This window comes from Ambystoma mexicanum, chromosome 8 (assembly GCF_040938575.1).
Source record: "Ambystoma mexicanum isolate Mex_15411 chromosome 8, UKY_AmexF1_1, whole genome shotgun sequence".
Classification (NCBI taxonomy): Eukaryota; Metazoa; Chordata; class Amphibia; order Caudata; family Ambystomatidae; genus Ambystoma; species Ambystoma mexicanum.
The window spans coordinates 34,349,282-34,367,511 of record NC_090929.1 but is presented as its reverse complement, the minus strand read 5'-3'; the positions used below and the strand labels follow the sequence as shown (position 1 = coordinate 34,367,511).

At 45.7% G+C, this 18,230-nt stretch overlaps 1 protein-coding gene across 2 annotated transcripts in view; it reads left to right on the top strand.

Annotated features, from left to right (window-relative positions):
• Positions 1–16,906, top strand: part of CRAT (carnitine O-acetyltransferase) — a 362,964-nt gene extending 346,058 nt beyond the window's left edge. For both annotated transcript variants that reach the window (XM_069609217.1, XM_069609218.1), the window contains exons 13-14: positions 8,742–8,879; positions 9,530–16,906. In XM_069609217.1, the coding sequence (XP_069465318.1) occupies positions 8,742–8,879; positions 9,530–9,745 (354 nt within the window). In that variant the 3' untranslated portion in view covers positions 9,746–16,906. The remainder of the gene's footprint in view (positions 1–8,741; positions 8,880–9,529) is intronic.
• The last annotated feature ends 1,324 nt before the right edge of the window (positions 16,907–18,230 follow it).

Below are 18,230 nucleotides of genomic sequence, written 5' to 3'. Positions count from 1 at the left end.
GAGAGAACAGGAATGATTTTAAAACAGGTCAAATGCTGTTGAATGTGATTTGAAATGACTGGAAAAAATGCTAAAAATGACTTTAATTCGCTAAATGGGATTCAAAAGTAGTGGGAGCTGCTTTGGCTAGGTTCAGGTACACACTCGCAATGATGTTTGAATGACTGGCAGATTGGAAACTGAATTCAGAGGTTGAATACAAGAAATAGCTGTTTTATATGGAATGAAATTGAGCCAAATGCAGAATTGCGGCAAACTTTTCAGCGCGCGAGAAATGCGATTACAGAAAAACTATGAGTTGGAGTGCGGTTCTTAGTTCGTTTGAAAGCCGAGGATGTTAGCTTCAATCTGTTCACGTATCTGTTCAAGTCCCATCTTTTTAAGAGTTTCGGTTCACAAATGACAGTTTTTCGCGCTTTTGGTTGGTTACCCAGTGTCAGATCTGTACAATTTTTTTCCAGATACATGCACATAACATCTGGGCATACTCCTGTACATTTTCATATTCCTATCATAATCACAATAGCTACAATAGCAACATTTTCGTGGTTCAGTCTCTGAATATCGCACAGATTCCAGTGTAGTTTTAAACTGTGAGCGACATTTTCATTTTAATAACCTCTAAATTCCATATGTTTACCAGTTATGCACAATTTTATATAAGTCTTTTTCTCAAACATATAGTTTCTTCTGTTCCAAATCCACATTTTCAGTCTAGCCCCACCTCCAAGGCTTGGCTGAGCCAGAGAGTAACATGAGCTTGTTCCTGCCTGGGCTGGTTTCTGTTGACGCCCCAAATTAGCATTCCCTTTCAGCTCAAGAAGCCCATTGTTCTTGTCAGAGCAACAGGCCAAATCCCCTCCTCCTCTCATTAGCATCCAAATGAGATTTCCTGTCCTTTTGGTGTGAAGGAGAATGGTGGTGTGTTCTTCAGTGGGGGAATCCTCTTTGAAGTTTAGCTGAATCAGGTTACCTTACAGTAAATTGTGACATTGTTCTTTGTGAAAATTAAAGTTACACATTTAAAAACAAGCCAACATATCTTCAATTCCAGTCTTTTTCAACATGGAAATTAAATAGTGGCAACCTATATTGCATTTGATGGCAAGTCTCTTCTTTCCCCACACTTTGATTTTAATATACCAGTTTAAGAGACAGGTTAAGTAATCGCCAACTTCTGACACAGGCGAGCGGCGGTACTGCGCCCATTTTTAACATATTTTTCCAAGCAAGCATCTTTAAATGTGCATTTTCTTCTGATAAATGTACTTCTGCTGACATTGTACTTAGGTGGATTCTTGAAGTAAAGTGATGTTTAACACCCAACAAGGAGGTTGGACCTTTTGTGAGGTCTGAGAACCATGATTTTTGCAAATTTAACAGCCAAGGAAAAACGGATTTTCAAGCAGCTCTGTGTTTCTCTTGCAATGCAGCACTACTTTTTCAAGTAGTTTCATTTTACTTTGTGGGTAGCCAAATGATAGGTTTTGGCAGTGGTCTTCTGTGTTACCGCAGACATAGGCAACATGGATTGGCGGCCTATTTTTCAGGTTTCCTGCGCACTTCTGGGTGATGTTTAGCGCATAATGCTTTCCGGCGGCCATTCTGATGTTTCTGATGTTTCTGATGCAAGGAGCGCACAGTAATGTTGCAGGGCATAGACTAGTGGGTTAAAACATCCCACATATTCTTACAAGATAAGTCCCTATGAGATCCAATTTGGTGAATACTCGGGTGCCTTGGATTCTGTCTAATATGACCGAAACCTGTGGAAGGAGATAAGGATTCTTAACAGTGATTTAATTAAGGGCTCTGTAATTGATACAATTTCTTAATGTTTTATCCTTCTTAGCCACAAAAAATAAGGGTGACGATGTAGGTGGCTGCAAATGGTGAACGAAACCTTTGGCCAACTTTTTTTGCAAGTATTGTTTCAGATGTTGGTTCTCTTTCTCAGTTAAAGTGTATATTCTGCCACAGGGAATCAACGCTCCATCTTCAGGATCTATCTTAGTCATATGGATGGTGTGGTGATAACTCACTTGCCTCTTGCTGACTGAACACATCTTCAAAATATTAATAACATTTAGGCAATTCTCCCACAATCGCTCGCCCCACATGCTCCACAATAGCTCCCTTAGGCAAATGCTCTCCCAGACTCTTTCTCAATCTTATCACTCTCCCAACCAGCTTGAATACACTGTTCAAAACAGAGTTCTGATCTGAACTCCACCGTTCTCTTGGCCCAATCAATCAGGGGGTTGTGTAAGGTCAACCAAGGCATACCCAGAATAATTTGCAACTGGGGCGTGTCAATTTAATTCAAACATCTCCTCCCAGTGCCCGTCAGCTATTTGGAAACCGAAACAGTCTGTGGTTTGTGTAATTAACCCTGATGTAAGATGAGTACCATCTATGGCTCTGACTTGTTCTGGAATTTCTTTAGCAATTATTGGGACACCTAAACGAGTTGCTACAACTCTGTCCATAAAATTCCCTTTAGCTTCCAAGTCTAAAAGTCAAGGACCCCCACATCTTAGGACGCCCTTCCAATGCAAGGATACGTTCAATGTAGTGTGTGGCACCGTCATCTGAATTGTATTAGCTACCAGTTGTCCTCTTCCGATGGCTGGTGGAAATCTTTGAAGGGTTTGAGGACAATTACCTGCAAAATGGCTGCTATCCCCAAAATACAAACAAAGATTCTTTCCTCCTCCTCTCCTTCTTTTCTTTAGTTAACGGGGGTCTAAACTGTCTTTCACGAATCAGACTTCTCACTCCAAACCAAAGACCTCCCCTCAGGAAGATACCTTCTTCGCTCTAGTCATCTTTCAGACAACCCTGCATCCCGTTTCAACACCAGAGTCATTTACTGCTCGCAGGAAGCTGGTCTTTTCCACTATTGCTGCAAGTGCATGCTTTAGCTCCTCATGCAAACCCCTATAAAGTAGAGATGACCTCTTCTCCTCTGGCCAACCACTTTCGAAGACCAGAGCTCTGAACTGGGTCATATATGCTGCCAGATCCCGACTACCCTGTTTCAATTACAACAGTTGACTCTCTACACTTTGTATCACGGTTCGTTGATCAAACATTTTCCCACGCTCAGCCTTAAACAATGCCAAACTCTCTAACTCAATCACTCATGCTCCCACCAATGGTACTGACCAACCTGCTGCCTCTCCAGTCAAATATGAAATTAAAAAAGCCACTTTGGATGCTTCACTAGGAAATGACTCTGGTCTACACATATAATGCAACTCGCAAACTTGAACTTTCTTTAGTTGTTCCCCTAAGAAATGCTCAGGTGAAGCCAATGGTGTGGTCACTAGAGATATTACTGGCGATACTCCCAATCTCCTGCAAGGAATGTTATTAAATAATGAATATGGATGTTATGTGTTTCCCATGAAAACAAGGCGGTCTTCTGACCCCACTAGAGTGCATAGGGGTTGCCTGTTGGCAACAACAGGTTGTATGGATACTCCCAATCTTCTCTCCCCTCCTCTTTCTTTCCATGCATCTGCCACCTCCACCCTCAGGATACAAGACCGGAGGATCCCTTCCGGGACTCCATCCTGAAACACTTGGTTTTTCTGCTAACCCAGAGACAAAATTCCTTCATCCTTTCACTTAACTCCAAAGTCTCCCTCCTTGACTGCTTTATTTCCTCCCTCATCGCCAGTAACATCTTCCCCAGGGAACCCTTGGACAAGTCTGATTCGGACTCCATCTCTGCTCGGGTAGGTTATTTAACAACTACTGTGCTAACCGACCCGGGGGTAAGGGCAAGTGGATAAAATAACAAAGATTAGGTCTCCTCCAACGTCTCAAACTCCATAACATCAGGAATCGGGAAATCTCCAATAAATACATCTATGGTTAGACATGTACGTTCATTCTGATTGTTCCCTTAATTTACACTTTTTTTTCCCCTCCTAGATTACCTGCTTACCTCCACCCATAGCCTGGAGGCAGTTCTGTTCTAGTAGATTACTTGTATTTCTTAATCAAACTCAATCTAATTACTTGTGCTGCAAACTGATCTAAATTGTTCCTTGAGTCTTAACCTTAAGGTCTGGAGACAGATAGTTCTATTATTTTCTTGACAGTTCTCTTCTCCTATCTTCAAACTTTCTTGTGTCATTTGTAAAACAAATGTTGTTTATTGCTGCTTCTCTTTCTTAGTTCGCTTAAATTATTCAAATTAACACTTGTGGTTCAAACTCCTTCGTATTGTCTCTCTTGAAGTTTAAAACCTTGAATATATAACTTTCAGTTACTTACTTCGGTTGGCTGCGACGCGCAGTGAGATTCTTGCCACACAGATGTCTTCAGTGCTTATTTAAATGTTTCACATCGTGTCCGGCAAAGTGTGATTCTGATGCAGCTGCCCGACACCTCTAACTCCTCTCAATCAATGCTGTGCAGCTGGCTCTGAACACAAACCACCTCTCAGCGACTTTCTTTATACCGGATTTGCGATGCAAGGACACGCTGTTGGGTCCTTTCCTCTAATGCTAGCAAGGAAAAGGTTAATGTGCCCATACGACAACAAAAGGATTCAAATTACTAATAGGATTGCGCGTTCCCTATTTCAATAATTGGCTGGACTTAGGATCCTTGACGTTAGTCGCGTGCCTACTTCAACTCGTATCAGTATAGAGCCAATACCACAACAGTTTGAGGGATGTTGGAGAGTTCTGAATGTTGGAGATGCAAGAGTGAGTCTGGTACGTTGGAGCATTTGCTGTGGGATTGCAGGTTGGTGAGATTGTTCTGGGGTGAGGTTGGACGGGTGTGTGATGAAGTGTTAGTGGGACTGCCAGTCCTGGATTTCAAAGTGGTGATATTGGGGGGTGATGAGTCATTGGATGATCTCAGTCAGAATCAGAAGAAATGGTTGTTCAGAGGAATAACGATTGGTAAGAATTATTTTGAGGAATTGGAAATCTACACTGTTATTGAATATTGAGACATGGTTGACTGAAATGCATGATTTGGCAGCGATGGAGAGGGTGTTTTACAGGAGAGATGGGAAATTGGGTTTGTTTGAGAAAGTCTGGGGCAGATTTCTTCAGTTGTATCTGACTTGGATGTTGTATATGTGTAATTGATGCGTTTGGGGGGGATTGGGAGATGAGATTGATTTGATGGGGGGGTTTGGTGTATTTATATCTCGTACTGTATATAGTTATGTGTTAAAGTGCAATGAGATGTCTAGTTTTTAAATGATTGTGTTGGTTGTGTTTATAACATGATAATTTGTAAATAAAAGTTTCAACAACAAAAAAAACTTCAAAACTTTTAACTTCAGTCAAAATAATAACTGATTACACTGACAGTTTCATTCAAATGTATATGAAAGTCTCTGAGCAGTTTCTAGCTCTAATACTTTTGACTTCTCGGGATAAAAATGACATTGCTTCTCAATTCCTTATTTGAAACAGTCACATAACTGAATATTCATTCATGGGATCTCTCAGTTCATAGAGTTCTTGTTTCCTGTTCCTACCTCACCAGAATATCTGCTTAATTTCATTTTCTCGGGAGCTTTTTGTTGCTGTGACCTTCTGTGAGCTTGTCTTGAATGAAAGGCAGTTCAGAACCTTGGCTGAGATTCCACACAAGCTCACTAGAAAACTGGTCCAATCATTGTTGTTCTGCTGAGCCACCATCTTGTGTTGGGACAATACTTCCTGCCTGACAGAGTTAAGGAAAAAGACAGCAAGTGGCTCACACTACCCCACTGCATAAGTGCCTAGACCCTAGAAACATCTCCCTGTCCATCTGCACCATGTACTGAACCTTCCTTTAGCACTTCTGCTCAATGGCAACCTAGCAGGATCCCTCTGAACCCAGGACACAACTCTCTTCTGGACCTGGCAGCCCAAGTGAGCCCAGTGCTTCGGATGAGTGAGCTGATGGAACCCCCAGTGGCCACAACAATGGCAAGATGCAAAGAACAGCTGCGGGGTCCCACAGAAGCGATGCCTGTAGAGCTGTGGCAAATACCATACCAGTGGAACCCTTCCCAGCAGACACATTGCTTCAAAAGGCAGAGCTCACAGGCAAAGTACAGCTGCAGGGTCCCATCGATCGGAAGGAATGAATGCTGGAGCTGAAAAGGAGCAGTGGCGATGCAGATCTAAGCTGAGCGGTAAGGGCAGGGCTTCCGTGTGAAGCGAACATTTCTCTGGATCTCATCTAAACTTTGAAGCCTGTGGACCTACTAGGGCACCCAGGAAATTGGTCAGCACGGTGCAACCCTGAGGACCTGTACCAATGGGGAAAGCCCAGTAGAAAAGGTCTCGGAAGCTATGTGTGTTTCAAGGATGCCACTTTGTATACACATTGGGCCTCATTACACGGTAGGCGGTAAGGGTTTACTGGTACTGGTAAGGACACTGGTACCGGTAAACCGTTACCGCCTTACTACGAGGTCCCTTTGCGGGACCCGACCTTAACGGCTGGTGCAGACCAGCCGTTAAAGTTGCGACCCGCAAAGGGACCTTGGTGCTAATTACGGTACCGCAATTTGTGGTACCGTAATTAGCTCCTTCCCCATTCCCATTATGCCCTATGGGGCAAATATTGGAATGGGGAAGGGCCATGGAGAAAGGGGGAATTACCGCCCCGCCAACCTTGGAATGGGGTGGTAATTCCCCTTTTCTCCATGGTGGTACCGGTATGGTACCGGCGGCAACCATGGTGCTATTAGCACCATGGTTTACCGCATAACGTGTAATGAGGCCCATTGTGTCCAGAGTAAACCATGACACAGGGCAGAGGCAGTCACCAGGATAGAGTGCCTCCACAAAAGGCATTCTTGGGCTGTATGTAGTTGGCAAGGGGATTAAGCAGTAAAATGGGAACATAGATCAGCAACAGGATACTATGACATTAAGAGCCTTATTTACAAACTTACACATTGCCATTGCATATTCCACAGAGATGAAAGCACAACAGGATAGTTAGGGGGGTCAGTAGTACAGGAGGCTGGAGTTTGGTGGGGCTCCTTTGATCGCTAGCAGGTGGAGTTTGAGCCTTGCTTTGAACAACAGGGTTGAGTCGGAGAAGAGCAGGGAAACAGAGCACAAGAATCGAGGAGAACCAAAGTCCTAGTCCACAGACACGGTGCCAGAGACTGGACCATAGGTGCAGGCTGCGAGCATTTAGAGTACCGGAGAGTCAAGAGAATTAAGGAACTTGAAGGCCTGAAGTCTGAGGCTGCTTACAAGCAATAGGGGTACTGTACCCCTGGAATATGTGAAGGGCACTAGATCGCTTACAAGTGAGTGAGAGGGGGCACCATGAGCCCTTGAGTGAACTGGGACCCTATGAACCTGGACCTGGATGGAGTGGGCCAGGTAGCATCTCTGTGAAAAGGAATTGCCCCAAGAAGCCTGTAGATTGTGTTTGGGTGAATCAGGAAGTGACTAGGTGCCATACCCCTGAATGGAGAACTTGATGGAGACATGTAGCCTTTTTAGAGTTGAGAGTCTGACACTTTGTTTAACCCCTGCGTGTGACCCTTTGTTTCTATAATGTTCCTAGAAAGGAAACCCTGTATACTCGCAGATAAACCCTGGGACCCTATTGTTTTTGTTTTTTTTTATTTATTTTGCATTTTTAAAGCACTCACACAGCCCGCGGGCCTGTTACAGGAATTGTTGTGTTTTATTTTTTGGTTGCGTAATAATTTTTTGTTGTTGTCTTAGTTGCGTATTTATAATGCGCTTAAACACCCAGAGGTTTCTAAGCGCGGACCCGGGGATCGAACCTGTGTTGCTTTGTGTCATCTTGCTTCCAAGGCGCGCACGTTGCTGTTAAGCTATCCTCCCGGGACATTATTGGTGGTTACCCCAAGTGCCTGCTGCTAATAGTTTGAAACCCCCACTTCTTGTTTCTCGTGTTTTGTCCGTCTGAAACATGGTAAGTGCAGGCACACCAGGTGTATACCGGCCTATAGAACACACACAGATCTGGTCGCTATAGGCACTAATGAGCAAAGAGTGTACTGACTTGCAACTGCATGAAAACTAGACATTTACAGGTATGATCAACGTGGCCACAAGGGTAGGAGCAGGCAGTGTTGAAACAGTGTTCCTTCTCCTGCTTAGCATGTAGCCCTTGGGTTCCCTTGCCTCGTGTTCCTCTCCTCTCTCTTATCCCCACCCCCTCATCTACTAACCGTGCCTTCTTATTCTCGCTGCTTTCAGTCATTTCCTCCCCCCCCCCCCTTAATTGCCACGTGTTCATTCTGACCCTTTCTCCTTCCCTGCGCTCCCATTCCCTTTGCTTGTCCTCTCTGATCTTCCCAGAGAAGGCTTGCCTTCCTGCCCCTCTCTTCCCTTCCCTCATGGCTCGTCCCCCTCTTTTCCTGGTTCCCTAATTATTATGATGGTATTTATTAAGGGCGGCCCGAGCTTCGAGAAGCAGCAGAGCCCCTTCTAGAGGTGTACAACAGTACAGATGCACAAAGGAGCGCTTTTTCAGAGGCAACAGAAGCAATATACAGCGGAGGACTTCAGCTGTACGGGGTGGCTGGGAGGAGAGGGGCGGATGGCCCAGGTGTTAAGGAGAGATTTGTTGAAGAGGTATAATGTGCTATCGGTCCTCTCCCTCTTTCTCCTGTTGTGCATCCCACTCGGGTTCTCTTCCTTATGCCCCCCTCTTCAACGTCACCAATGTTCCTTGTGCCCGCATTTATCCCCCCCCCCTCTCATTCTCACCCTCAGGCTATCCGGGGCCAGGCTATAGACCGCCATCTGCTGGGCTTAAAGCTACAGGCCATCGAGGACCTGGTTAGCATGCCGGAGATTTTCATGGACACGTCCCTTGCTGTGGCTCTTCACTTCAATTTGTCCACGAGCCAGGTGAGTGCCGCTGGGGTGGTCTTGCCGTGGGGCAAGGGCAATATTAATCCTGGGGCTGCTCTGCACATGATGCTTCAGAGAGATGGGTGGGGGGCGTGATCCAGCCATGGGGCAGGAACATATTAACCTCTCGGCCACTTCGAACATAAACACTGAGGGAGAGGTCTCTGCGACAAGGACATGGTAATGTAAGGGTGCAGCGGGCACAGGCCTAACCCAGGCAGAGTGGTTTGTCATGGTGCACCGAGCACAGGCCTGCTTACCGCCGAGTATCTCTGGGCGCATTGGGCACAGGCATGAGAACCCAGTAACACACTGCACACAAGCATGTTAACATCATTGTGTTCTAATACAGGAATGGTAACTAGGTGGCACAAGCATGGCACAGGAAGAACCTCCAGACCCTCTAGACACATGCCTGATTACTGCCAGGCACCCCGCTTACCTGGGTCCACTTTACACAGGTCTAGTTATCTGAAGGTGCCCTGGGCAGAGGCATGGTCATGTCGGGGCACTTTGGGCATGCTCTGGGCGCCTCAGCCTGTTGTATGAGGCGCAGCCATGTTCTCAGTATATAGATAGCCGATGTGTTCTTATGTCTCTTAACAGCCCACGCCTTGAGAAGGATATGTCTTATGTTGTCCTTACAGGTCCCGGCGAAGACAGACTGTGTGATGTGCTTTGGCCCAGTGGTGCCTGATGGCTATGGAGTCTGCTACAACCCCATGGAAGACCACATCAACTTCTCTGTGTCTGCGTTCAACAGCTGTGCCGAGACCAACGCCGCCCGCATGGCACATTACTTGGAGGTGGCCCTGCTGGACATACAGCGCCTCCTACAGGCTACCCCGAAATCCAAGCTCTGAGCCACTCTGCACAGCCCTGATATGGAGGGGGACTCTACAAAGGGCACCCAATAAAGCCCTGACAGTGCCATGAGTGCAGAGTGCGCGCTGGCTCCTCAGAGGGTTGGGATCTCTGTCATTGGCTTTCTAGAATGTTTCTTGTGGTCTGTGCCTCACCACAGATGTACATTCTCACACTAGAGGGAGGTTAGGGCTCCTTAACAAGTGGTGGCAGTGTCCTTCTCTGTCAATAGTGCTGCGCTCTACAGCTGGTAGTGCCACATGTCTCACCATTAGATTTAAGTATAAATGTAATGAAAACCACTGACTTTGACAATCCTCAAATATAGGACTGGTTCAGAAAGCCTGTCCTACCCATGGTAGGCTGGCCTCCCTCACGCGCCTGGGAATGCACTGTACTCACTCACAGCTCTGCCAGAGAAGGTGGCTTCTGCAAGCACATCCTTGCATTCCTTCATTTCATTTAGTGACACTTGTATTGGTGCTTCCCATATGGTCAGGGAGCTTGGAAATGTTTATAGAGCAACATGCACGTGCCCTTATCATTGGACCGGTGACTTCACTGGGGACACCCACAGGCAAAGAGAACTGAAATCTGTACCTCTACTGACCTTATCCTCTCTTGAGTGTAGAAGACTTGCATATGTGCTGCTTTCTTTTAATCTTGGCTTTGGAAAAGTGGAACTGTTGGGCTGTGAGCCTTGACTGCACCCGAACAGGAAGGTCCATTGCAAGTGTGCATCGACGTCTGCGGGTCTGCCTCCTGATGCAGCTGTATGCATCAGTGCCTCCTGCGCAGAGCCAAGGGGTACCCCTGATGCAAGAATTCCTGGTCCATGCACAATGTCCTTCTTCAGGACCCTTGCCATGCTCTTGTTTGAAGGGTCCATCGACCGAGCCCATACGCGCTCTTGGCAGAATCCAAGTTTCTCCCACAGGACCTCTTGTATCATCTATCTTTCTGGACAGGTGCCACTTGTCCACATGCTTTGCTGCTTCCTCTCTATTGTTGTGTCTTTCAGAGGTTTACATACTGTGCGTAGCCCATTCTTTGAGCTGGGAGGCACCAGGAACCTAAAACATAACATTCAGCGTTATACAGAATACAGTGCATGTATATCACCTTAAGAGCTCATGTGCTGCTAAGACGTCTTCTCCTGACCAGTTTGTTCTGGGCAGCTGAGTGCTGTCTCCAGAGGCTCTCCACAGATTCTTATTCTACCCACCAGTGAAGGAACCCCTGCAAAGATCTCTTGCTTTTTTACCTGATCAGAGAATTTTCTTTAAAGCTTTTAGACTTACTACAACTCAGTAAGCTGCCAGTGTTTGCTGGCTCCCATTTTTCAGGTGAATTACACCTTTGCAGTCCTGTGTCCTAGCGGTGATGTCAGCGCCCTACCTTTTTACTACATGCATCTCGTGCAAGAAGAAGCAGGTTATACAAGGTGGCCCTTGTGAAAAGTGAATCCATTCCCTGCACCCCTCGCCCCCCCATTATTTACTGTTTTTCTGTCAACTCCAACACATCTGTATAGAGCTCAGAACCGGTCTTCTTTCCTTCACAAGCATACAGAACAGCCTCAGGAAAAATCAACACCCCCAAAACATCGAAGGGGTGATAAAAAGGGGATAGGACACTGTCCCAGCCTTAAGTGAGAGACAATAGCTAATAAAAGACTGTAGGGAGCCTTCAGGCCCTTGGAAGCTCCTTCAACAGTCATTTCATCTGCACGGTCAATGGTGAGGAACCATCTGTCATTGCTACATCCTCCCGTGCTGGGCCTTCACAAATATAATAAGCTAAGAAGATAGTCAAGGTACTCCAAGAGCCAGTCATGTTTATTTTGGAATACATTACATAAAACATATAATGTACATACACTAAAGCATTTAAAGGCAAGTCTATTAAAAACACAACATAAAATAAAATAACAGTAAAACATAGCATACAATTTGTCATAAAACACAGAATATTGTGTTATACTCTTCCTCTTTTCTCTAAATCTGCACAATAAATCCTCTGGGCTCTGAATCCCCAAAAATTCTCTGATTTAGATCTTCAGAATATTTCCTCTATGCTCTAGATCTGCAGGATAGTTTCTCTCTGCTCTAGATCTGCAGAATATTTCCTCTATGCTCTGGATCTGCAGGATACTTCCTCTCTGATCTGGATCTGCAGGATACTTCCTCTCTGATCTAGATCTGCAGGATACTTCCTCTCTGATCTAGATCTGCAGGTTAATCTCTCTCTGATTTAGATCTGCAGGATACTTCCTCTCGCATATAGATCTGCAGGATAATCCCTCTCTGATCTAGATCTGCAGGATATTTCCTCTCTGATCTAGATCTACAGGATAATTCCTCTCTGATCTAGATCTGCAGGCAATTCCTCTCTGATTTTGACCTGCATGATACTTTCTCTATGCTCTAGATCTGCAGGATACCTTTGCTCTGAACTAGATCTTCCGGATACTGCCTCTATGCTCCAGATCTGCAGGATACTTCCTCTATGCTCTGGATGCAGGATACCGCCTCTGTCTTGAGTCTGCAAGATGCTTCCTCTCTGATCTAGATCTTCCGGATACTTCCTCTATGCTCTCATCCATGAGCTAGATCTGCAGGATACTTCCTCTCTGATCTAGATCTTTGGGATACTCCGTTTATGCTCGGGATCTGCAGGATACATGTTCTCTAGATCTGCAAGATACTTCCTTTTTTTATCTAGATCTGTGGGATACTTCCTGTATGCTCTGGATCTGCAGGATACTTCCTTTATGCTCTAGATCTGCAGGATACTTCCTCTATGTTCTGAGTCTGCAGGATAGTGCCTCTCTGATCTAGATTTGGAGGATACTTCCTATCTGATCTAGATCCGCAGAATGTTTCCTCTCAGCAGGGTACTTTCTCTCTGATCTAGATCAGCAGGATACTTCCACTATGCTCTGGATCTGCAGGATGCTTCCCCTCTGACCCAGATCTGCAGAATACTAACTTGCTGCTCTTGCGCTTTAGGCTAGTACCTTTCTGATCTAGGTCTGCAGGATACTGCCTCTCTGATCTAGATCTGCAGAATAATTCCTCTCTGATCTAGAGCTGCAGGATACTTTCTCTATGCTCCAAATATGCAGGATACTTTCTCTGTGCTCTCGATCTGCAGGATACTTCCACTATGCTCTGGATCTGAAGGATGCTTATTTTATGCTGTAGATCTGTAGGGTACTTCCTCTATGTGCTGAGTCTGAAGGATACTTCCCCTCTGACCCAGATCTGCAGAATACTAACTTGCTGCTCTTGCGCTTTAGGCTAGTACGTCTCTGATCTAGGTCTGCAGGATACTTCCTCTCTGATCTAGATCTACAGAATACTTCCCCTGCGCTCTGGATCTGCAGGATACGTCCTCTTTGCTCTGGATATGCAGGATACCTCCTCTATGCTCTGAGTCTGCATGATACTTCGTCCATGAGCTAGATCTGCAGGAACTTCCTCTCCAATCTAGACCTTTGGGATACTCCCATCTGTCCTCGGGATCTGCAAGATACTTCTGCTCTAGATCTGCAGGATACTTCCTCTCTGATCTAGATCTGCAGGATAATTGCTCTCTGATTTAGACCTGCAGGATACTTCCTTTCTGATCTAGATCTGCAGGATACTTTCTCTCTGAATTAGACCTTCAGGATACTTCCTCTATGCTCCAGATCTGCAGGATACTTTCTCTGTGATCTGGATCTGCAGGATACTTTCTCTGTGCGCTAGATTGGTAGGATACTTCCTCTCTGCTCTAGATCTGCAGGATACTTCCTGTCTGATCTAGATCGGCAGGCTGCTTCCTGTCTGAGCTAAACCTGCCTAATATTAACTTGCTGCTCTAGGATACTTTCTTTCTGAACTTGACTTGCATAATACTTCCTCTATGCTCTGCACTTTTAAGGTCTATGTTGTCTTCTGCCAATTCATTGAAAACAAGAGCCTATTGAAGGTTCACCTTCTTAGACGAGCACTGCAGATTTAAGGTGCTATTCTTCAGTCAACGAGCACTTCCCAGGTGCCTTGCACCAGCACATCTGGGGATGTGTAGAATATATGCCAATCCATACTTGGACATCATGCAAAGCTGGAGACCAAGACGGCTAGTCATAAATGTTTCCATCTACTTCACAGTCTGTATTTCTTCATCAATATTCAAAAGTCCTCCTTTACAGTATCATGCTGAACTCAGTAACCAGGAGCACGGCCAGATCCAAAAAAGGACCCCAGTCCACAGAGTAAAGATTCCAGAGTCTTTTGTCCATGTCACCATTTGTGGGTGAAGAGGAGGCAGTATCGATTGCAGAAATGTGTAAGAACATGTTTGGCATCTTGCATGCCCCTAAATCCTTTCTGTAGAACTTCTTCCGATGACACAATAACAATGGATGCTTTGCTCTTGGCCTGGGAGGTCTTTTTCATCAGTAGCCGGTTCAAGGACTGTGTTATGCTCTAGATCCAAACCTGAACATCAGCATTCTGCAATTCCGGAAGCGCAGAAAGCCTTCTTGCTGATGTCTGCCATGGCAGTGGAACTTCCCACTAACAATGCAGCAGTGCATGACAGACAGGAACGGAGAGAAACCCGATTCTTCCATTTCTCCCTGAAAGCTCTGTGGATGGGCAACACCAACATCAAAGCATGGCCATAGATGTTCTAAGCAGAGAGTTGCAAGACGTAAACCTTGTAGGACTAACCTCTAGCCTTCCCTTGTCTGCAATTTCATACATTTGAACAGAGTGGTCAGTCACTCCTTTATATACGACCTCTTCTGAAGGATTTCTGAAGCAGATCACTGCCTGTTTCCCCCCCAATGTAAAGACTTGGATCTGAGATTTGTGTCCTCAGGAGTTGTGGTCTCTCTCTTGCAATCCTATAAACTCAAGTTTTAACCTTAGTAGGTCACACTTATTGTTGTCATTACATTGGCAAGACAGATCTTCGAAGTTAAAGTTTTGCCATCTCAAGAATGGTTTCAAAATGTTACAGAGACCAGGAGGTCTTGTGCAAAAATCCTTGCGTCAACTTAAGTTATGTCCAATTTTCACTTGAACCTGAGTTCCGACGTTCATTGTTTTTCAAGAATACTACATTGTTTGCTAGCAGAGCATTCCATACTGCGAGGGCACTGTCATTCTCCATGGATCTCAGACTCCCACACCAATTACTGTAAGATTCAAACCAAAGGCAGGCCCTTTCCAAAGTGGTCTTTCATGGACCATGTTCTTCCCTTCAGCAAGGTTTATTGGCTGGTAGCAGTGATGTAATCTGTTGCTTCGTTCGGCCAGGCAGTAGGCTTTCTTGGTATTACATTTCATACAGCGTGCTCTAGAATCTAACGAGAGCCTCTGGGGTGGGGCCAAGCTGTCCAGCACTGATTGGCTTGGGGTGGGTTGCCTGAGCAACACTTTGTCATGTATTAACTTCTAAGTTTCTGGGGATTTTAGCCTTATGGAATGGGAATATTCACAATATATGCATCTAAGAAAGTTACTCATAATTGAGAGAAACGTATACAGGTGAATAACTCCTGCTCGTCACACATAGGACATGTATGAGCAGGAATCGAGAGTTCGGGGGTCGGTCTGTGCTGCAGTTGAGCCTCGTGACTGATCCCCCTAATCTCCTTGTGGCTCAAGTTAAGCTCCCATCATCGTTTAAATCATCAGGTGGTCTAACAGGATCATAAAAGTAGGCCACTGTAGCTCTGGAAGCCTTGCCCTTGCTCTTCTACAAACTTGGCGAGTTTGATTTCTCCAAATGATGTTTGTAGTTGTGTGGCACTGAGCAACACTGAAATGGTAGACCATCTCCCCTCTCTCGTTCCCATATGGGAGACCACCTCCTCTGCTCTTCCTATATGGGAGACCACCTCCCCTGGCCTTGCTGTGCTTTTCTGGGCCTCTCATCATTGGTGTTGAGATGAGCTGTGCCTGCAACGGTGGCCGATCATAGAGTCAGGAAGTGGCGGTTGGATCCTGTGTCTGATTTACTCAACCTGTCCAAACACAATATCTTGGGGACCGGCTTTTTCTGACAAACTTCGGCTCCTTGGACTTCACGTTTGCGGTCTGTTTTTGTGCCTTCTTATGAACCGTGCTCGGTGCTTACCTGTTGATAAAGAATGATGGTACGTGGAATCTACTAGGCGTGGAAATGATTGCAGGCAAACGTGTTCATCAGGCGCTGCTTACGTGCCACTTTTAAAATAATGTTGGCTTTATCGCATACGCAGCATTTCAAGCTAACAAAAAAAGCACTGACCTGTGGGGAACTTGCATGCCAGACATGTGAGCATTACAGGGTGAGCAGTAAGGATGGCTCTGTCCGACACGTCTGCCTGTACCATCCACGCGGGGCCTCATTTAGCTTTGATTGACGCTTCTTGATCCTGAGAGTTCCATGTAGCACCAGATCAGGCCTTGCGTCACCTTCTCTGCATGTAGCACCAGATCAGGCCTTGCGTCACCTTCTCTGCTGACAAGTGAGTACCTGTGGATCCAACTTAGAAATATATTGATTGCCCAATGTGGGTTCCTTTTTATCATGTAGCACTATGTAAGAAATTGTTTGATATAAGGTGTCCGCTCCCTAGGTGTAGTGTGAGATCTTTTTGAATTCCTTTCCTGGAAGTGTATGGTCTTCTTTAGTAGACCAGGGTAATGTACTGTATTCACTTTTCAGCAATTGATGCTTGAAACTGTCATATATGTTATTGGATGTATTTTTCTCTTAATGTTTGATTTATGCAACTAGTCCATGGCCAAACTGCTTCCAGTGCATTCATGAATGTTGGGGGCAACTTTGGAAAAGGAGGCTCAAGCGCAACACTTTGGGATAATGCATTAGTTTTCTAGATTATAATTTGGTCCTTCTGGATTCAGACCCACCCAACCTGTGTTAGCCCAGCCTGTGTGCAATGTCAAGAGTGACTGGTTCCCATCATGGGTGTTTAAAACATGTTGTACTGTGCAATTTAAATGTCTTAGCGATAGGGGAAGATGCAGGAGTTGCAGTCCTGATCATGTGGGATGCATTCCCTTGAAATTGCTGGAAACTAGGGAAATACCATTTCCAGATAGTGCCAACCCAGGAATAAGCGGCAGAGATCAATAAAATGCTGGAGTTACAAGAAATGGTATGACCTTTGTAATGCAGCTTCCTGTGAAGAATAGCGTCATGTGCCCTTCTAATGGGCCCTGCCCTGCCATTGCTTAGCACAGCAGCAACACTGTGCACAGGCGCTGAGTGACCAGCACTCTTCAGACGCGCTGCTTCCCCTGTGGCCCACAGCAGCAGGTCTCTCGAGGTGTGTGCAGCGCCAGCTTTGCGTTTTTGTCTCTTCCAGCTCCAGGGTCATCCTAAGTCATGTGCTGCTTGATGTGTAATTGGTCTTCTTGCTGCCTGGTGATGTCAGACCACGGTGAATGGCACACGGGCATGGGGCTGTGTGGTTTTACCTTATTCCATGTTCCCAATGTGTAGAAAGACTTTCTCTTCCAGTAGGACTACTGTGTTATGCTTCTATTTCAGGACAGAGAGGTGTGATTTCCTGTTTCGGAGGTCTTCCAATCCAACATGGCCGACAGCCATCCTTCCATCAGTGCCCAGCTTTTAGTAGACAAGTGGGTGGCGAGATGGAGGTTCAGTCTGAGTTTTGTGTGATGCTACTTTTCAACCAAAGGATTCTGGTGCTCCATGATATGCACCTATTTGTTCACCAGACCTTCCAAATCTAGGTTACATCCAAAGATGCTTTTTCACCCCACCTAAGAATTTCCTCTGTGGACTTTCAGCCATTCGCCCTATGCCTAAGAGACTGGATGTAGCGGCTTCAAAGGAAGGCATTCCCTTTCCACTAAGATCTACAGGAGCTCCCAAATCCTGACGTGGTGTGAAGCCAACGCTTTGCAGGAGCTATGGAACACGGTCTATGGCTGGACTCTGTGGGTCCAGGATCTGAAGTGTGCCTTGCTTGTGAACCACCCACAAGGGAGTTATGGAGGCCGCCGATGTATTTGTTGTAGTGTTGAGTGGTCCGGAGAGCAAACCAGAGTCAAAGAGGTTTTTTGACTACCTATTTGGTTCAATTCACATTTTGGCTGTATTACTTTCTTTACAGTCATGTCAAGGCAACGGCGGATATGTGCAATGGCCAAGTTGGCGAAAAGGGAGGAGGCCGCAGGGATAGCCGTCTCTTATGCTGCTGTGCTGCTGCAGCAGGCAGTGGTGAGTAAGACGAGAGGGATTAAGGCAGAACGTTGAGTGCCTCAGAGGAACACTATAATTTTTCTGAAGTATTCCAGGAGGACGAGAAAACCAATTTGCCCTGAATACAGGAAAGAGAGCGAGCAGGAACGCTGAAGGGAGACAACATTGGGGATTCCATCTCCAAAGGGCTAGGGAGCGAGGTAGGGGAGCAATGAAAAGCCGTCCCTGGTGAAATAGCAGTGCAAATAA